This window comes from Arctopsyche grandis, chromosome 5 (genome assembly GCF_051622035.1).
Source record: "Arctopsyche grandis isolate Sample6627 chromosome 5, ASM5162203v2, whole genome shotgun sequence".
Lineage (NCBI taxonomy): Eukaryota > Metazoa > Arthropoda > Insecta > Trichoptera > Hydropsychidae > Arctopsyche > Arctopsyche grandis.
In genome coordinates, this window is record NC_135359.1 from 7,389,057 (window position 1) to 7,408,482 (window position 19,426).

The window sequence follows — 19,426 nt, forward strand, 5'->3', positions numbered from 1 at the left end:
GATAGTGGGGCCCACATGCCATCGGGCATGTTCGCTTGTATGGCCAGTCCGCCACTGTGTACATATATACGTACATATGTAATATGCAAGACAAGAATTTTATTTTAATTTTTCCGATAGGATATAAATTTGTGATATTTATTTCGTAATGTTGATAAAATTTATCTAGATCTAGACGTGTATATAAGACGCAATTTGTAAAATATAGTCGTAGTGATCAAGATGGCAGCCTTAAGATTGTTGAGTTTCCTTCTATGCGCTCTCCTCGTCCAGGTACTTAATTTTTACTATAAAATATATTTAATTGGCAAATATTATAAAATGATATCTCATTTATATTTTTCAAATTTTAGGGAGAGCTGCATCCAAAACTTGCTATTCAAGAATATAGCGCACGATCAGATTGTAAGTTAAAATTGTGTGAATTATTGTTATTATGAATTAGTAACACCTATAATATTGATTTTAATTTTCAGTCGAAAGGATAATCCAAGGATCTCCAGCAAGCTCTGGTCAATTCCCTCACCAAGTTCATCTTCTTGCTAGGACAGCTTCAGGTAGCGGTGCTTATTGTGGAGGATCTCTTATTTCCCGAACTCATGTTTTGACTGCAGCTCATTGTTTAACAGGGTAAAATACTTACGAATTACATGAAAGTATACAAAATTATCAAAAATATCGAAATATCTATTACATTTGTACTTCCAGAATGGCGACAGTTGAAGTTCGAATGGGCACAACCAGCATATCGTCTGGAACTGTTATGACGTCTACAAATTTCATGACTCACTCTGGATACAATCCATCTTTGTTGCACAACGATCTTGGTCTCATCACGCTTCCCAGCAGTATTGTAGAATCGAGTAAATAATCACTTTTAGTATTTTTAATGTCATATTACTAACATTTATTACAAGCAGGTAAATGTACTATAAATAAATTTTCTTTCAGGCACCATTAGACCCATCCGTTTGCCAAGACTGAGCGAATCTTCTGTGACTCACGCTGGTAAAACTGCAACAGTCAGTGGATGGGGATTAACTTCAAACAGTCAGTATTCATAAAACATTTTTACTGCCTATATCTACATACATAACTTTCAACAAAACTAATACAATTTTCCTTTTAGCCGGTTCTATTTCTCAAAACTTGAACTATGTGAATTTGAATGTCATCACAAACGCTAGATGTACTCAAGATTACAATTCTCAGATTATTATTGCCTCTACAGTTTGCTGCTTGGGAATTCAAAGCACAGCCCAGAGCACATGCAGCGTAAGTTTGAAAAATCGAATATACTTTTGTGTGTATTTCTTTAATTTTAAAATTATTTGCCTCACCATAATCAATTGTCTTCACAGGGAGATAGCGGTGGTCCTCTGATAGTCACCGATCCTGATGGCATCGTAACTCAAATCGGAGTTGTCAGTTTTGTCAGCAGTGCTGGTTGCGATTCCGGCAGAGCTTCTGGCTACGTTCGAACTGGATCTTTCTTGACCTGGATCAGTCAGAATACTGGAATCACAATGAGACCATAAATTTAAAATATTTTAAATATAACATGTCTTGTTTAATATTTTAATAAAATATAATTTATTGATGCAATATATTTCTTTTTAATTTATCGAACAACAACCATTTTAATATAACATATTGAATAAATTACACTGAAAAAATAATAAAGTTGTCATACTTTTTCAATATCGCTTTTAAATAAAAATTACAACATATGGAATTGATTTAAAAGCCTTTGTTTTAAAAACAGCCTAAAATATAGAGATATGTATATGCCCGGACTACTCGAGGGGCCCCGTGTCAGGAAGTTGGACTGACCGATATTGATATTTGATATTATTCGACATGTATTCATTTAATGCTAAATGTTTACTATTTTTCTATCCACGCATTCTTTGAGTCATATTACTAAGAGTTAAATTTGAGTCTTTGAGTTTGGGCCGCCTTAGTACGTATGTGATGATATAAAAACGGCCCAAACCTCTTAGTAATATATTTAATTACATTAGTTTAAGCCGGGATCATAATTTTGATTGAAATCTTTTTGATTGAAACCCCAATCATTGAAATCATTTTGATTGAAATTTTATCGCATTTGTACATCTGTTGTTGAAATATTGTTTAAATTGCCTTTTTATTTTAATAAATTAATTAATTATTTATTTATTTAATTATTACACGCATTCTTATTTTAAAAATAACAACAAACATATGTAGGTATTTTTCTTATAGTTCTAATAGATTTTTCGCATATTAAAAATGTATCTCGAAGATCTTTTTAGTTTATTATAGAGCCCGGAATTAACTTTTCCCAGGGTCCAGTAATTCTCTTGGCGTCCCATCATTTTTAAAAAGCTTTCATATATTCATATTGTCAACCTATTAGCAATAGCTAATCAAAATACTAATTTGAATTTTAAATTATTCTTCAGGTGATATGATAGTGTATTCATCTATATATTTATTATCATCTACATAATAATAAATATGTAATATAGTAAAAGGGCGAAAATAATCAATCTGTGCACAGGAAGATCAAAAATGATGATCGTAATATTTTTTCGTCATTATTAATATTTTTCGTGTAAACGCTGAAATAGAATTACTGCATATACTTTGTTAAAATATATACATAAGATGATTTTTTTCTAATACAAACATAAACACTCAACATTCAATTTAACTAATTATTTTATTTTATTTTATTTATTGAAAAATCAACAGACAAAAAGTAAATAAATAATATATGTAACATCCGAGTCCAATAATAGATTTTTACAAAAATGAAAAAGATAAATATAAGGAAAACAAATTAAAAAGTAAAGAATAAAGGCATGACAAAATATGTAGTACATTGCATAATTAAACTATAGTATTAAAATATTTGGAAAAGCCAGCAGCATAGCTCGGACGTTAAGCTTCTGCTTACCGTCAAGAAGGTGCCGGGTTCTATCCCTGAATGAAAATGAATTTTTGTTGAAATTGAAAATGAATATGCTGTTGGTCAGACCTGGATTTGTGACTCCAGATTGATCGTTTCCTATCAGAGTTTGCCAATTTTCTCTGATTTCATTGTTGAAACGGTTCCCGGAAAAAAAATTGGCTAAAAATCCTTCCTACCTACTATGTCACCACTATTTGAAATTTGATGGATGTACAATAAAATTTTATGTACAATTCATAGATGTCTCGTTAATTTGCGAGTTTTTTCAGTGTCTCGCAATTCAACGACTTATAATAAAAAAAAATGCTGCATTTGTATTTGTAATTGGCCAGGAAGGCGCATTGGGATTTTCCTGTAAGGCCTTCCTGGTATATATGTAAAATAAAAAAATAAAATAAAATAAAATAAAAGGTTATAAGATAGAATATAAGAAGAAATTGAAATTTACAAATATAAAACAAATGAAAAAGGTAAATACAAAATAAACAAATGAAAAGGAAACGAAGAAAATTATAACGAGATACGCATTTGTTTAATCAATCAAATGAATATAATTTGTATCTTACATATACATAATATTTATCAATGCTACATTTATATAATTGTTTCGAAATAGATATTTCAGGTGATAAAATTGTGTTAACAAAAAATAAAAATACAATCTGCAAGAGTTTCAATCTGTTGATAACATTCATACTACATATGTGCGTATATACATATATTACATAACATTAAATATACAATAGGATACATAATAAATACGTGCATGTTACATATGTATATGCCCAAAGAAATTGTATCTCGTATATATATAACACTTTTAGTTTTTGCGTATTCTTGATAAAACTTATCAAGATTTAAAATATAGTATAAATATCAGGAGCAATTTTACAATATGTACATATGTACATAAATTGTCATAATGATCAATATGGCAGTATTAAGGATATTAAGTTTCTTCCTCTGCGTTCTCATAGTACAAGTACTTATTCAAGGTCTGTTCATACCTATTCAGCACGACCCGTATCCTGCAGTTGTCATGAAAATGCGGATAGTATTCTTTGGTACATTATATGGACGTATTCATACTCCATTCGCGCATGCGCATTTACGCATTCATGCGCGTCCATATAGAATGTACCAAAGAATACTAACCGCAGAATACATACCACCTGCAGGGTACGGGTCGTGCTGAATAGGTATGAACAGACCTTTATTCGTATAAAAAAAATGATCTTAAGTGCAAATATTAAAAAATCATTTATATTTTTCAAAATTTAGGTAGAACTACATCCCATGCTTACATATCCAGAATATAGCAGAAGATCCGATTGTAACCATATAAATATTATTTCATTTGTTGTATTTCATTATGAATTCTTAGCAAGTAAAATATGACAATTGTTTTAATTTTCAGTTGAAAGGATAATTCAAGGGCTCCCAGCAGGCACCGGTCAATTCCCTTACCAAGTTCATCTTATTATGACCACATCTACAGGTGGAAATGCTGCTTGCGGAGGAGCTCTCATTTCCAAGACACATGTATTGACAGCTGCTCATTGCTTACAAGAGTAAAATTTTCAACAGTTTGAATCGGAATACATCACAATACAAATTCAAAAAATATAATGATATGTATTTGTATTTCCAGCAAAGTATCAGTTAATGTTCGAATGGGTTCAACCAGCTTGTCGTCTGGGACTGTTATGACCTCTAAAACTTTCGCAATTCACCCGAACTACACATCACCGACAGTGCATGCTGATATTGCTCTAATCACACTACCCAGCAGTATTGTAGAATCGAGTAAGTGCATATACATTTTTACTTTATCTACATAATATGTACGTAGTAACAATAGATGAAGTTTTGTGATCATGCGATAATTCGAACGCGAGATTTTGACTGATTTGAACTGGGAATCGATCACTGATCACGTTTTCATGATCTAGAAAAACGATCGACAAGCGCCAGACATACTGAACCACAGATTAACGACACGTGTATCTTATGCGTGCGCACTGCTCGCACTTACACTAAGCGAAACCTACCCGAAGTCCCGACATACCTACCCTGTATACGTTATGTGCTTCTGATACTTTAGTTCCGAATTTTGCCTTATTAAACTCGAAAGAAAGATGAGGTTTTGGTCAGAATTCGTAAATCGGAAGTATATTTTTTTAAAACAATATTCATTATTTTATTTCGACCTTTTAAATTATTTTTATTTTCTTGATATTTATAATGTGTATAATATAATAATTATAGTGATTTTAAGTTATAAAAAAATTTCAAACAAAATCCGACAGCCAGAAGTAGAACTTTTGTCTTGTGTAAGTTTCCCTACATTTGTGATCAATTTGTATCGAAAATGCTCTCATAACCGGTATGTGTGAACGTGTATATATGTTTAATTATCGAATTTTGTTTTGTGACCTTCTTATATTCCTCTAAATAAATAGATTAAGTCATGGGTTGGTCGCATTCGAATTTTTATTTGTGTATTAAATTTCACATACATATGTACAGTTAGTTTTAAATATTGTTTTTAAAAAAATAATTACATGTAGACAAAGAAATTTACTAAAATTAAAGTATCCATGTAAATAAATTCATTCTGATTTTCTTTACCAATGTCAATTATTTTAGACACTATCAAACCCATCCGTTTGCCAAAACTCAGCGAGTCTTCTGTAACGCACGCTGGAAAAGTTGCTACAGCTAGTGGTTGGGGTTATACTGCGAATAGTCGGTATTCTTAAATTATTTATATTGCTTATTTTATTTCAAACACAAACTCATGTAATTTGGATCTTTTTAGCTGCTCCTATTTCTCAAACATTGAACTATGTGAAATTGAACGTCATAACAAACCAAAAATGCGTTGATGTGTATGGTGGAGCTGTAACTAGTTACACAATATGCTGCGTGGGGATTCAGAATCCAGCCCAGAGTACATGCAGTGTATGTCGGAAGAATCTTATTTATTTTATTTTTACAATATATGAATGCTTTACCAAGATTGTTCAATTTTACAGGGAGATAGCGGTGGTCCTTTGACAGTAACTGATCCAGATGGTATTGTAACTCATATTGGTGTTGTCAGGTTCGTCAGCGGTCTTGGTTGCGATTCGGGTAAACCTTCTGGTTACACTCGAACTGGACCTTTCTTGACTTGGATTAAAAATTATACTGGAATCACAATGAGACCTTAAATTTGAAATATTTTAATTTAAATATAAAAAAATTGTGTAATATGTTTTTTTAAATAAAATATTATTTATTGACCTAACAATAACCATTTTAGTATATGTACATAGTATAGTATATTAAAATAAAACCCATAAATAATTAATTTTTTCATAAAAATTCCAATATATACAGACGATATAGTTTTAATAGCTCGTGATTCAGCTGACCTACTTAACAGACTAACACAGCTGGATAGGGAAAGTAGAAAAGTAGGATTAAAAATTAACGTAGATAAGACCAAACTAATGTTCAATAGCTATTGCATGCCTGATAGCATCCCATTAGATGATAAACTAGTAGAAGTAGTAAATAATTATTTATATTTAGATCAAATAATTGACATGTCTGGTAGTAAAGATTAAGAGATAAAGAGACGTATGAAATTAGGATGGAGTGCATTTGGACGGATGAATGCTGTTTTTAAATCAAAAATGCCTCTCTGCCTGAAGAAAAAGATCTTTGATCAATGCGTTTTGCCAGTGATGACGTATGGATGTGAAACTTGGACACTGAACGCCAAGATGCTACATAAAATCCAATGCACTCAAAGAAGTATGGAACGCTGTATGCTTGGCATAACAAGGAAATACAGAAAGCGGAACACGTGGGTGAGAAGTATGACAAGGGTAGTGGACATAGTGGATAGAGTGAAGAGATTGAAATCGCAATGGGCGGGTCACGTAGCTAGGATGATGGACGAAAGGTGGACGAAAGAAGTGCTTGAATGGTACCCGAGAGAATGCAAAAGGGTAAAAGGAAGACCGCAAGGAAGATGGGTGAACGAAATTAGGAAAATGTGCGGAGTGAGACGGATGAGTGTTGCACAAAACAGAGACGAGTGGAAGCGTGTTGGAGAGGCCTTCATCCAGCAGTGGATAGTGAATGGCTGTAAATGATGATGATGATGATGATATAATTAGTTTAATTCTAGGTTTTCCTTATTCAGAAAGTTCATTTACACCCATAATCCGACAATATGGTAAAACCCTTCATTAGAATTATGGCAGTTCTTTCTTAAATTAGGATAGTCACACCCAATATCCTTCTTATTACCTTAAGAGACCACATTGTTGGCTTCAGCCTTCTTTACAATTTTATTCTAGTGATTTATCCTTCTGTGAAAATAAATATCATGTTTGAAGAGCATATGCGTTCATCTTTAATAATATTACGCAATTTATCGCATATCTGTAACTAAAAATTGTCTTTCGTGCATTGATAAATAATTTAATATTATTTTCGTCTTAATGTTTTCTATATTATTAATCTGATAATAATCGCTTTAATTTCATTGGGTTGTATAAGCTACTAGGCATTGTCTTAATCTGTGATTAATCTGTTCCATTATATACATAGTTAAGATAAAATTAGATATAATGTGAAGTGGTGACTTTTCAAATGCAGAGACATCATTAAAGATTTTTATAGATATGTGATTAAACGTATCTAAATATTTCGCATTAATTGCATATTTATTATTTTACCTTGGATTTCCAATAACTGTGATATTATTTAGTTTAAAGAATAATCCAGATCAATTCCCTCATCTCTGGGTGGATACGTCACATGTGGAGGACCATTTATTTCCTAAGAATAAAAAAATATTTTACAAAAAGACAATCACTACCTACATATATACTTTAAGAATGGAAACAATTGATGTTGTATTAAATTAATTAACATTTCAACTGCAACCGTTTGTCCTCTTTTCATAATTCACCCTAACTATAATATAATTGTGTATAAAATAATTATGTATAAAATGTATTATGAGCATTTATAAGAATTGTAAACAGGTTTTTGAGCTCATTTTCCTATTATGCTGTACGTTAACATTAAAATAATATAATACTGCATGCATACAATAGTATATAAGGGCCTTTTTTTGAAAAAAAAAGTGCCGGAACTCACTTCTTGTCAAGTTTTATATTGGAAAAGATTATATTCAAATTATATTATATAGAATATTCGTTTGAAACATAAAAAACGCTGAGATAAAAAGGTGCCGGAACGCCTTTCCACCGCGTTACATGAGAAAAAGAAGCCCTGCATACATACATATGTATATATAATTACTAAATTAAATTAAATTGTAAAATAGAAAATGATCAGTAGATCAATAACTGTTAAAATAGATATAAGATGTATTGTGAACATATTTTGTAAAAAACATTTAAAAATTAAAAATCAATTACAGTAAAGCATAAAATCAGTTACTATTAGTAATAAGTCATAGGAAATATCTGTATAAACTTATTAGTTTATACACGTATAAAAAATATTGTTACCCAAATATTCACATGCACCAAATTCTCCAACACTCAAATTTGTCTCTTTGAATGTTATCTTAAATGAAAGCTGCACTGAAGATTAAGATTCAGAAGTAATCCTTTCTTGTACAATTTGCTGCAAAAAACTCAAAGTACCACAAAGATTAAATGCAAGGCAATTTAAAATTATTGTAAATACATATATTTTTACAAAACTGTATTGATTTCATTCTCAATTACAGGGAGATAGCAGTGATGATCACACTATAACTCAATTTGGAGTTGTTAGCTTTGTTAGCAATACTGGTTGCAGATCCAGAAGGCTAAATTCTAAAAAAAATGTTACATTTTAACGAAATTTTATAAAAAAAATTAATATTTTAAATTTGTAATATTAATTTTATAAAAAAAAATAATATTTTAAGTTTGTAAATCTTTTTTTTTAATAAATAAACTTGACTAACAAGTTTGCCTAATCCAATGTATCGCTATTTTTATTTTATATAAACTTGATGATCCAGATAAATCATTGCATTACCCACATGTACGCTTTATTTGATAATTTCCAACTATACAACAATGTCTGTTTTAACGAAAAAGTCATATATGTATATTTACTATTCTTATTTATGTACATAAGTGGGTCAAATAACTTTTTAATAATTCAATGCTAGATATGTATTGATCAATAATTAATTGATTATTTGAGATTATCTGATTTCAAAATTGGAAATTCCAAAGAATAATAAGATTTATCAGAATGGGTTATACCCAATATACACATGTTATGCTACATATTGTATGTAAACAGATGATACAATTTGCCAAATCATTATTATTATCAATCGAAATTAACATTTACGTTTTACATTACATTACCATAGAAATGAGTTGTGTTTACTGACTTTGATTGCTTAGCCACCATTGATTGTTTGCACAGGGAGATAGCGGTGGTCTTCAGATGCATCATAACTTAAATTTGTGTTTTCAGTTTCGACAGCAGTCTTGATTGCGATTCAGGCAAACCTTCGGGTTACACTGGAGCTGGACCTTTCTTGACAAATGATCATCAAGTTCTTTTTAATTTTCATTTACACTTGAATGTTAAATGGTTACACTTCAATTCAATTACACTTGAATGTTCCTTGATTAAACATTTCAAATCAGTCACCCTAGCACATATGTTTTAAATCGTTTCCGTAATCAATTTTTATATTATAAACAAATAATTTGGAAAAATCTTAAATATTGTCGCAAATTTATTGGCATTTCCACAATTTAATTAACTACAAAATAGTCATAAATATGAGTAATCCATATTCGCGATCTCTTACTTATGTACATACACACTCAAGTTCTCAATAGTTATCAAAATTCTTTTATTATATAGTTATCGAAGTGCTCAAAATAAAATTGTAAAATAGAAAATGATCAGTAGATCAGTAGCTATTAAAATAGATATAAGATGTATTGTGAACATAATTTCGTAATAATAAAAAGCATTTAAAAATCCAATCAAAAAAAGTTCTCAAAGGGTATTTCCCATATCATTTCTTATACTAAGTACATATTATTTTAAGCGCTTTCATTATTCTGAAAAGAACACACACCGCTAAATTGTGAAGATAAACGAAAGTTTTTTGAATCAAACAAATTGGTCCATATTTTCCAAAGATGTAAAATACACGCACTACACGTAAATACAAATGTGTGTCAAGTATTTTATTTTATTTTATCTTTAATTTATACCAGGAAGGCCTAAAAGCTAACCCCAATGCGCCTTCCTGTCCAGAAACATTGTACATTTCATACCAATATTATTAGTATTATACAAAGTACATAAATACATATCAATTAATATGCACAGAGACATCTATGTTCAAATTTGTAAATACGCCGCATTTTAAACAATTAACATCCACACTGACATTTATTGTCAAATTTGTAAATTTGCAGCATTTTATACAATTCAGCGAAATTCGGGATTGATGAAAACTCGAGATTTTGCGAGAAAATGAGTAAGGTAGTCAAGTTTTTGGAACCGTTTCAATAAAAAAATAAATAAATTGGTAAACTCTGATAGGAAACGATCGACCTGGAGTCACAAATCCAAGGTATTGGCCAGCAGAAATCACTGGGATTTGAACCCATGACCATCTATTCTGCTGGTTATGTTATGGTTATGCTGTATGCAGTGGTGTCACCCCAATTTTGGAACAAAATAATTTTTTCAATTTATATATAAATTTCGAAAAAATGTTTCTAGAAACTTTTGATTTTTAATAACGGGTTTCCGGAAACCCATGGAAACCATTAGGGTGACACCACTGGCTGTATGTAATTGTATGTACATACATACATGGCCTTATAATAAATACAAGCAGATTATTAGTAGCATTTCTGAAGATTTTAATATCTTAATCCTTGAACGAATGCATAGTTGACAAGACAAGACGAATTTATCTCAAATACATAGATTTGTTCAGCAATTTTAATCTCCTTAAATCTCTAAAATTACTGATAAAATTTATCAAGATTTATATTTGGTATAAATAAAGAGAGCAACTTGTTCAATGCAGCCAAGATGATCAAGATGGAAGCCTTAAGATTGCTGAGTTTGTTCCTCTGCGCTCTCCTCGTCCAGGTTCTTAATTTTTACTATAAAATACATTTTTTTTTGTATTATAAAAGTAATATGAAATAGACTTTATTTACGTTTGTATTTTTAAAATTTTAGGGAGAGCTGCATCCCCAGATTGCTATCCAAGAATATAGCAAACGATCAGATTGTAAGTTAAAATTATATGAATTATTACTTTTAAAAATGAATAGCACCTATAATTGTTTTGACTTTTAGTCGAAAGGATAATCCAGGGTTACCCAGCTAGCTCCGGTCAATTCCCTCACCAAGTGCATCTACGTATGACCTCATCTTCAGGTGGAAGTGCATCCTGCGGCGGATCTCTCATTTCTAGAACTCACGTATTGACTGCTGCTCATTGTATGTCGGGGTAAGATATTCAACAAATCACATAAAGTGAGTAAATTTCTCACAAAGGTCATGTATTTATATTATATTTATATGCACTTCCAGAATGGCATCAGTAGCCGTTCGAATGGGCACAACCAGCTTGTCGTCGGGAACTGTTATGACTTCCACAAGATTCATAATTCACGCCAGCTACAATCCATCTTTGTTGCATAACGACCTCGCTATCATCACACTTCCCAGCAGTGTCGTAGAATCGAGTAAGTATACTTTATTTTGTTTGTATTAAAATTTTAACACAAAATTTTAACAGTAAACACGCTGACAGTGACAGTTCACGCGCATGCGCAGAAGGCTTTGCGCCTGTCGCAGATATGGTACCTTCAAATAGCCAATAATTCGCAGATATAGTACCTGCAAATAGCCACAACCTTGTAAATATCATACATTTACAACTATATGTACATACATATTATGGAGGATGAACGAATGAGACGACTGGCATGTTAATGCACAATATGAATGTTCAGTAAAATTGGGCATTCGTTCTGATTTTCTACAAACATGTTTATTACATTATATACATATAAAGGTCTGTTCATACAGGCTGTTCCTCTTGTATCCCGTTCGTGCACATTAAGTAAGGCTGTACGACAAAAAGCGAGAGAATTTCAGCGCACGCCACTGGTTCATACCTATCCAGCACGACCCGTATCCTGCAGGGTAATTGGACTATTCGTCACATTGGGGTGGTCACAAAGACAATTTTTGCCATGAAAATCGCGAATACACAATATTTGGCACTCAAGTTTTCGTTACTATGATAGTTATCGTTAGTATGATGGACTTTTCGGCTGCCAGATGTTCCGTTATAGAGATTTTAGTGACTTTGTGACGAGTAATTTGTGACCAGTAATCAACGAACCATCCTGCAGGTGTCCTGCAAGTGCGGATAGTATTCTTTGGTACATTATATGGACGTATTCATACTCCATTCGCGCATGCGCATTTACGCGTTCATGCGCGTCCATATAGAATGTACTAAAGAATACTGTCCGTACTTGCAGGATACTTGCAGGATTCGGGTCGTGCTGGATAGGTATGAACAGACCTTAAGTGTTAGCAGTATCCACACATGAAATTTTGTGACCATGAGAATTTTTTTTTCTCAAGACTAACTGATTTGTTTTTTATTTAGCCACTGTCAAAATCATCCGTTTGCCAAGACAGAGCGAATCTTCTGTGACTCACGCTGGTAAAACTGCAACAGTCAGTGGATGGGGATTAACTTCAAACAGTAAGTATTCTTAAAAAAATTGTAAATATTTCATCTTCAGTGTAAATTAATGCTATTTATTAATGTATTTTAGCCGGTTCCATCTCTCAAACTTTGAACTATGTGAATTTGAATGTCATCACAAACACAAGGTGCGCTCAAGATTACAATTCTAATCTTATTATTGCCTCCACAATTTGCTGCTTGGGAATTCAAAGCACAGCCCAGAGCACATGCAGTGTAAGTTTGATTAATCGTATTAATACTATTGTATATATTTATATTACTTTAAATTATCAGCCTTAACACCATCGTTTGTTTTCACAGGGAGATAGCGGTGGTCCTTTGATAGTCACCGATCCTGATGGCATTAGAACTCAAATTGGTGTTGTCAGTTTCGTCAGCAGTCTTGGCTGCAGCTCAGGCAGAGCTTCAGGCTACGTCCGAACTGGATCTTTCTTGCCTTGGATCAGTTCAAATACTGGCATCACAATCAGGCCATAATTTGTAACCAAACATTTGAAAACTCAACTTTTGGAAAAATTATTTCTTCAATATATCATTAAGCTTTTAAATATAAAATTTATGCAATAAATTCAATTAAAAATATTCACCTTTATTTACTTTCATAATTATCATTACTTCCTATTCTTATTATAATATTTACCTATTTTTTTTGCATATGAAAGGCCAACAACCCTTAAGTTGGTCTAATTTAATGGGCAGTAAAATGTCTACTCAATTTCACGCACTATTAACTTTACATTGCATGATTCACACAACACCATTTTATTTGTGTGCATGTATTATTATAATAATAAGGGCCGGGCCGGCCTTCTCCAGATGGGAGCGAAAAAGAATTTGGGCTCCAGAAAAATTTGAATAATAAAGACAATATAAAAAAAATGCATTTGATGAGACTCGTTCTCAGTTAGAATTTGTACAATGTTTTATCAGAGTCGTCATGAAATACCTTTAAATAAAAAGCAAAATATATTGCAATTTTATTTTATTATTCATGTATTAACCAGATTTTACTACTATACATATACATACATGTATGTATAATATGTATTTATTGTATTATGTGATTTATATTGAATTAATAAAAGATTAAATGCGCTTGCTATATTATTGGAATTTATTCATTCCAATAATAAAACCGCAACTTTTAACAATTTATTTTTTGATACACAATATAGCAAGGAATCATTCTGCAGACATTTTCGAGTGGTGGTATAAATTATTAATTAAAAAAATAAAAAAAACGTTCAGCACTTACTATATGAATATATTAAATGGATGTTATATGTATCGAAAGGGTACAAAGGAGAATTACAAAGATTCCTTCTGAACTTAAGTCACTTTCTTATAACGAAGGATTGAAAAGAATGAATCTCACTACACTGGAGACGAGAAGAATAAGAGGCGACTTAATCGAAGTCTTTAAAATACTAAATAATCATCATAAATGTCATACATATGTATGTCCAATCTTTTTACATTCAACGAAAACACTCACCTCAGTGGTCACTCGCTTAGACTCCAAAAAGAAAAATATAATAAATTGATCAGAGATTCCTTCTTTTCAAACAGAGTGGTTTCAGTTTGGAATAGTCTTCCCAATGAAATTATAATTTATGTTAACCTTAATATTTTTATGAATAAACTTGATGCATTTCTTAAACTCAAAGGATTTCTATAATTCTTCTTATTTCTGTTTCTTGTTTAGTTTTTTTCTCTCTTATTTTTATTTTAATATAGTCATTTTGAATGTATTTTACTTTTTTTCTCATTTAATTTACATATATGTATGTATAAATCAAACTCCTTGGGTCTATCGGCTTTACCGCCTCCCTCAAGTACATTAAATAAATAAATAAATAACATTTATACTATTATTAGTTACCTATAATTTAAATTTTAAATGTATTGCTTCGTCAATTTTTATTACTTAAATTCCATATAAATATTTCAAAACATTTAAGTATTTCAACCAAACCAAACATTAAAAAAAATTGTCAGGTCTACATTTTACTTTATTTATCGTTAGATCAACGTTGGTTTAACGTTTCGTACAATTTCATTTCCGACATCATTTTCATGTTCAATCACCCATAAAGGTATAACAAAATGCAATCATCAAATTCATATGCTACTTGCAGTATGATTACCGCAGTAAACATCTCAAAATGTATTCAAGTCGTTATAAAATACATCACAATATTACCGAATCACTAGTGGATACAGTATATAAATATTAAATGTCATACTAAAAAAACTATATTTAAAATTTTACTGAATAAATATATTCATTTAAGTTATATTTTAAGTTTTCTGCATCAATTTAATTATCAAAAGCAGACGAATTTTATGCAGAGGGCTTTTATTAACGCTTGAATAAGTTTAATTTCGCGGAACGATGATCCCATAAAAGGGACTACATGTCAGCGGTGGGTCAGTAGTAAGTGCACACTCGTTGATTAAGTTTGAACATCATTCGAGTTAATGTTATCAATGAGTGAAAAGTCTATTGCTTTCTGTGTCAATAATCTTATTTTATCTGAAACTTGCCATGAGAATGGAAATAATATTAAATCTAGTTGCAATACAAATTCTAAATCAAACTTTAACAAAGAACTAAATGAAATCAAAGTTGAACTGTGCTCTAGGGATTTGTGGTTAAAATTTTATAAACTTGGAACTGAAATGATTATCACTAAAGCTGGAAGGTACGTATTTTTTTTTCTACATATACGGTATTGAACGATCGTCATTATTTATATTACATCATTATATTTATTTAGTAGAAGGATGTTTCCAATAATAAGAACCCGGGTATGTGGCATGAAAGAAGAAATAATGTACAATGTTATTTTAGAATTGATGCCGGTGGACAATTTTCGATATCGCTTTGATCATATCACGTAAGTTTTGACCATATCCTTCCAATAAAAATGCATAATTATCATTATCATTAATTCTTCTGTACAATAGGGGAGAATGGATTGCAACTTCTGGAAAACTGATGACTGAAAATGAAAGTTCAGGATATATACTCCATCCTGCAAGTCCTGCTTTAGGAAAATTTTGGATCAATCAAGGCTCCTTGTCATTTGATAAAATAAAACTAACAAATACTAAAAGACCGTCGTTGCGAGATCATGTTTCACTATCTTCAATGCGCAAGTACACAATTTACAAGTTTATACATACCATTTCATATACATTGAGTACATTTTTCATATAAAATTTCAGGTACATGGCTAAAATTCATATAAGTTTCTATTCCGAATCTGAATTAACATTACCTTCGATTGAAGAGCACTCTGTATCTTTTTCATTTCCGGAAACTACTTTCATAGCAGTAACTGCATATCAAAACAACAAAGTAAGAATTCATTTTTATTTTAAAGTAATATTTATGTACATAATACAGACATAAAATAATGAAAAATTACAGATTACAAAATTAAAATGTGCCTGCAACCCATTGGCAACGGCTATCCGCTCCACAAAGCGTCAATCTCAATACTTTGACTGGACTAAAATTTCACCAAAATTTACAATATCAACTGGAGGAGATATTAAGAGACATAAACATTCCAGGAATGATCGAAAAATTTGCATCAATAGGGAATCTGGAGTTTTACAAATTCCAATAAAATTCATAATTCCACCGTTGCACACAAACTTAATGAGCGATTGGTCAAAATTATAAAATTGAAAGAGTATTTTTGGATCAGTGTTTTAGGTGTTTATTTCTCAGTACCATAGAAGCATCGATAACGCATGGAGATCCTTGGGTTACTGGACCAACAGTAGAACCTGATTTGGTTGACGATAGACATTTCCTGTAAAATTTGAGAACATTAATACATATTTATATAAAACATATCTAATGTTTATGTAATAAACTTACTTGACTTTGTATCGCAAAATTTCGTTTTCTTTCAAAAGCCTGTTCTTCTCTTCGATCAGCGTTTTGTTTTCTGCTTGAGCTTTAACAACTCGCGTCCAATGATTTTCCATCATTTTGTATTCTGGATTATTCTTCACACAAAATAAATATCGATTCATTCAGCGTTCGTATAATGTTTAAATATATTATTAATCTTATATCATAATGTATTTACTTACCACTTCACCAATCGGCAGAAGTTCGTTCATAAATAAAATCAAATATTTTTTGTTCAATGAATATTGAACTTTATCATCATCAGTTTGATATTTGCGGCACAAATTATTCAAAATCAAAATACGTTTTCCTTTTTCTGATACCGAATTTAATATCTGCAAATGAAATAAAATGTTCTTTTATGCCTGTACAAATATTCAAGAGTTGTGGCAGTAGAAAGATAACATCCAGTCACATAAAAACCAATTGCAAATTATGCATATACATAATCAAAAAGTCTGATACGAATGAAGACAAAGACACGCCTTGTAACGAAATGACTAATTGAATGTGAATTTATAAGATAACTAAAAATCGTAACTGGCGTTTTGTCTGTCGGAACTGAAGCAGTTTTATAAACAAAATGCTTGTAATTATATATATATATATATATATATATATATATATATATATATGTAATATCTCATAATTGAAGTAAAAAAGGCATGTTTTGGAAATAAAAAAATTAGTCGAGTACGAATAAATACTTAAAATAATAATGTACGAAATAAATTCATTCCTTGATTTACAAAGTACATACATAGATACATTCCGCGAAGAGTCGGTACAAAGAACTTGTACTAAATTGTAATTAAAATTATACAACATGGAATATATGTATGTAGTATATCGTAACAATCGCCTTGTCAAGCTCCAAGTAATACAAAATAAATCCCTAAAAATAATTTATAATACACCCATATATACTAAGTTGAAAAAACTGCATGCCATATAATATTCGGCTTGTTAAAGACATAATACTAACAAACTAACCAGTAGATTCTATGACAGAATCACTAATAACCATACTAACACACTTGTGAAGAGTCTCGGTGATTACAACAAAATGTCTATACCCTTCAGGTATAACACACAGATTATCTAAACACAATCTGCTTTAGGTCATCTTTAATTAATATTATGTATTAAATGTATTATGAGCATTTATAAGGATTGTAAATAGGTTTTTGAGCTCTTTTTCCTATTACGCTGTACATATTATCATTATAATAATATAATACTATGATTACTAACAAAATTAATTTAAAATTGTGAAATAGAAAATGATCAGTAGATCAGTAGCTATTAAAATAGATATAAGATGTATTGTGAACATAATTTCGTAATAATAAAAACCATTTAAAAATCAAAATCAAACAATCGTCTTGTTCTTTTAATTGAATGGGAATGGTTGTTTAGTTTATTAGTTTGTCTGTAGACGAACTAAAATTTCAATGTTTGTGTTCAGTATAGGGTTCTTCCCCCTTTTTACTGGAATCATTAAAATTCCGTTAAAAATTTCAGGGCTATAATATTGATTGTAATCATTGATATTCGTTGATAACATAATAAACAAGATGTCATACATACATACATTTAATGTCAAACTTTTAATATGATAGAATAATGAAGGAAGATTCTAGAGATCCAACATACGCACAGCCACCACGAATCAAATTTCGACACTAAAGTCAAACAAGTCGAAGGACCTCAGTTTGTGCGCTATAAAGAAGTTTGTCGCCCTTTCACACTGTGTAACATTGTAAGGACGTAAAATATGGTTCGGTGATTACTAGTCAAATGTGAACCGGTCACAGGACAACCGGTCGCTCTAGATCGGTCACACGTGATCACCCGTCACACTAAAACTGGTCACGAGAAAACTGATCACACCCTAAAATCGATCAACAAGTTTTCTCGTGACCGATTTTATGTTGTGACCAGTTTTCTCGTGACCAGTTTTAGGGTGTGACCAGTTTTAGTGTGACGGGTGATCACGTGTGACCGATCTAGAGCGACCTGTTGTCCTGTGACTGGTTCACATATGACTAGTAGTCCGTTTACCGTTAAAATATATACATAATAAAAATTGGAAATGCGAAAGATTCATAAATTGGAAAAGAAAACATATTAAACAATAAATATCTAAACTAATAAGGAATAAATAAGCGAAATAGTTCACGTGTCATTGAAAAAAGAGGATATGTGACCTGTCTACATATAGAAAGGGCTTTAAGAAAGCTGTACACCCGAAACCTTAATTTTGTTACCGTTCCTTTCTTCGATATATATATTGAGTGAATGCGACAATATATATCAATATATATATTGAGTGAATGCGACAGTTGCGCTTCGACCAGATAAAACGTGTTTTAAATTGACAAAATCGAGGTTTAGTATTCTATTTTCTCCTCCAAAACTGGACCAATTTTTAAAAAAATTTCATCATCGGTATGAGAAAGATATTTTCTGTGCATCTATCGGCGTATTTTTTTTAAAATCGACCGTTAAATAAGCACGCTAGACTCTTTTCGTGGGTGTAAAAAAGAGGCGATTTTATAGATGTTTGGCGGCTCCTAGCTCCTATAAAAAATAATAATTAATCAAAAAAATAAAACGATAGATGCACCCCAATGGTGGATATCCATAGCATATTGAAAAATAATTTCTCTAGTGCCATAATTGAGGTAGGGAGAAGTATAGTACGTTTGTATGGACGAGG

The 19,426-nt window shown here is 31.2% G+C and overlaps 2 protein-coding genes across 2 annotated transcripts; both read left to right on the forward strand.

Annotated features, from left to right (window-relative positions):
- The first annotated feature begins 216 nt into the window (after positions 1 to 216).
- On the forward strand, positions 217 to 13,913 carry LOC143912279 (transmembrane protease serine 9-like). Its single transcript, XM_077431562.1, has 19 exons — positions 217 to 273; positions 354 to 405; positions 477 to 630; positions 709 to 863; positions 952 to 1,050; positions 1,130 to 1,275; positions 1,362 to 1,506; positions 4,377 to 4,530; positions 4,611 to 4,765; positions 5,609 to 5,692; positions 5,781 to 5,923; positions 5,998 to 6,106; positions 11,040 to 11,125; positions 11,219 to 11,270; positions 11,339 to 11,492; positions 11,576 to 11,730; positions 12,669 to 12,767; positions 12,841 to 12,986; positions 13,074 to 13,913. Exons 1-19 carry the CDS (start codon positions 223 to 225, stop codon positions 13,248 to 13,250), a joined length of 2,316 nt encoding a protein of 771 aa, XP_077287688.1. The 5' UTR covers positions 217 to 222; the 3' UTR covers positions 13,251 to 13,913.
- A 1,350-nt stretch (positions 13,914 to 15,263) lies between these two features.
- LOC143912280 (T-box transcription factor TBX22-like) lies at positions 15,264 to 16,467 on the forward strand. The gene is made up of 5 exons (XM_077431564.1): positions 15,264 to 15,478; positions 15,554 to 15,673; positions 15,744 to 15,935; positions 16,005 to 16,137; positions 16,210 to 16,467. The coding sequence occupies exons 1-5, from the start codon at positions 15,264 to 15,266 to the stop codon at positions 16,465 to 16,467; spliced, it is 918 nt and encodes a 305-aa protein (XP_077287690.1).
- The last annotated feature ends 2,959 nt before the right edge of the window (positions 16,468 to 19,426 follow it).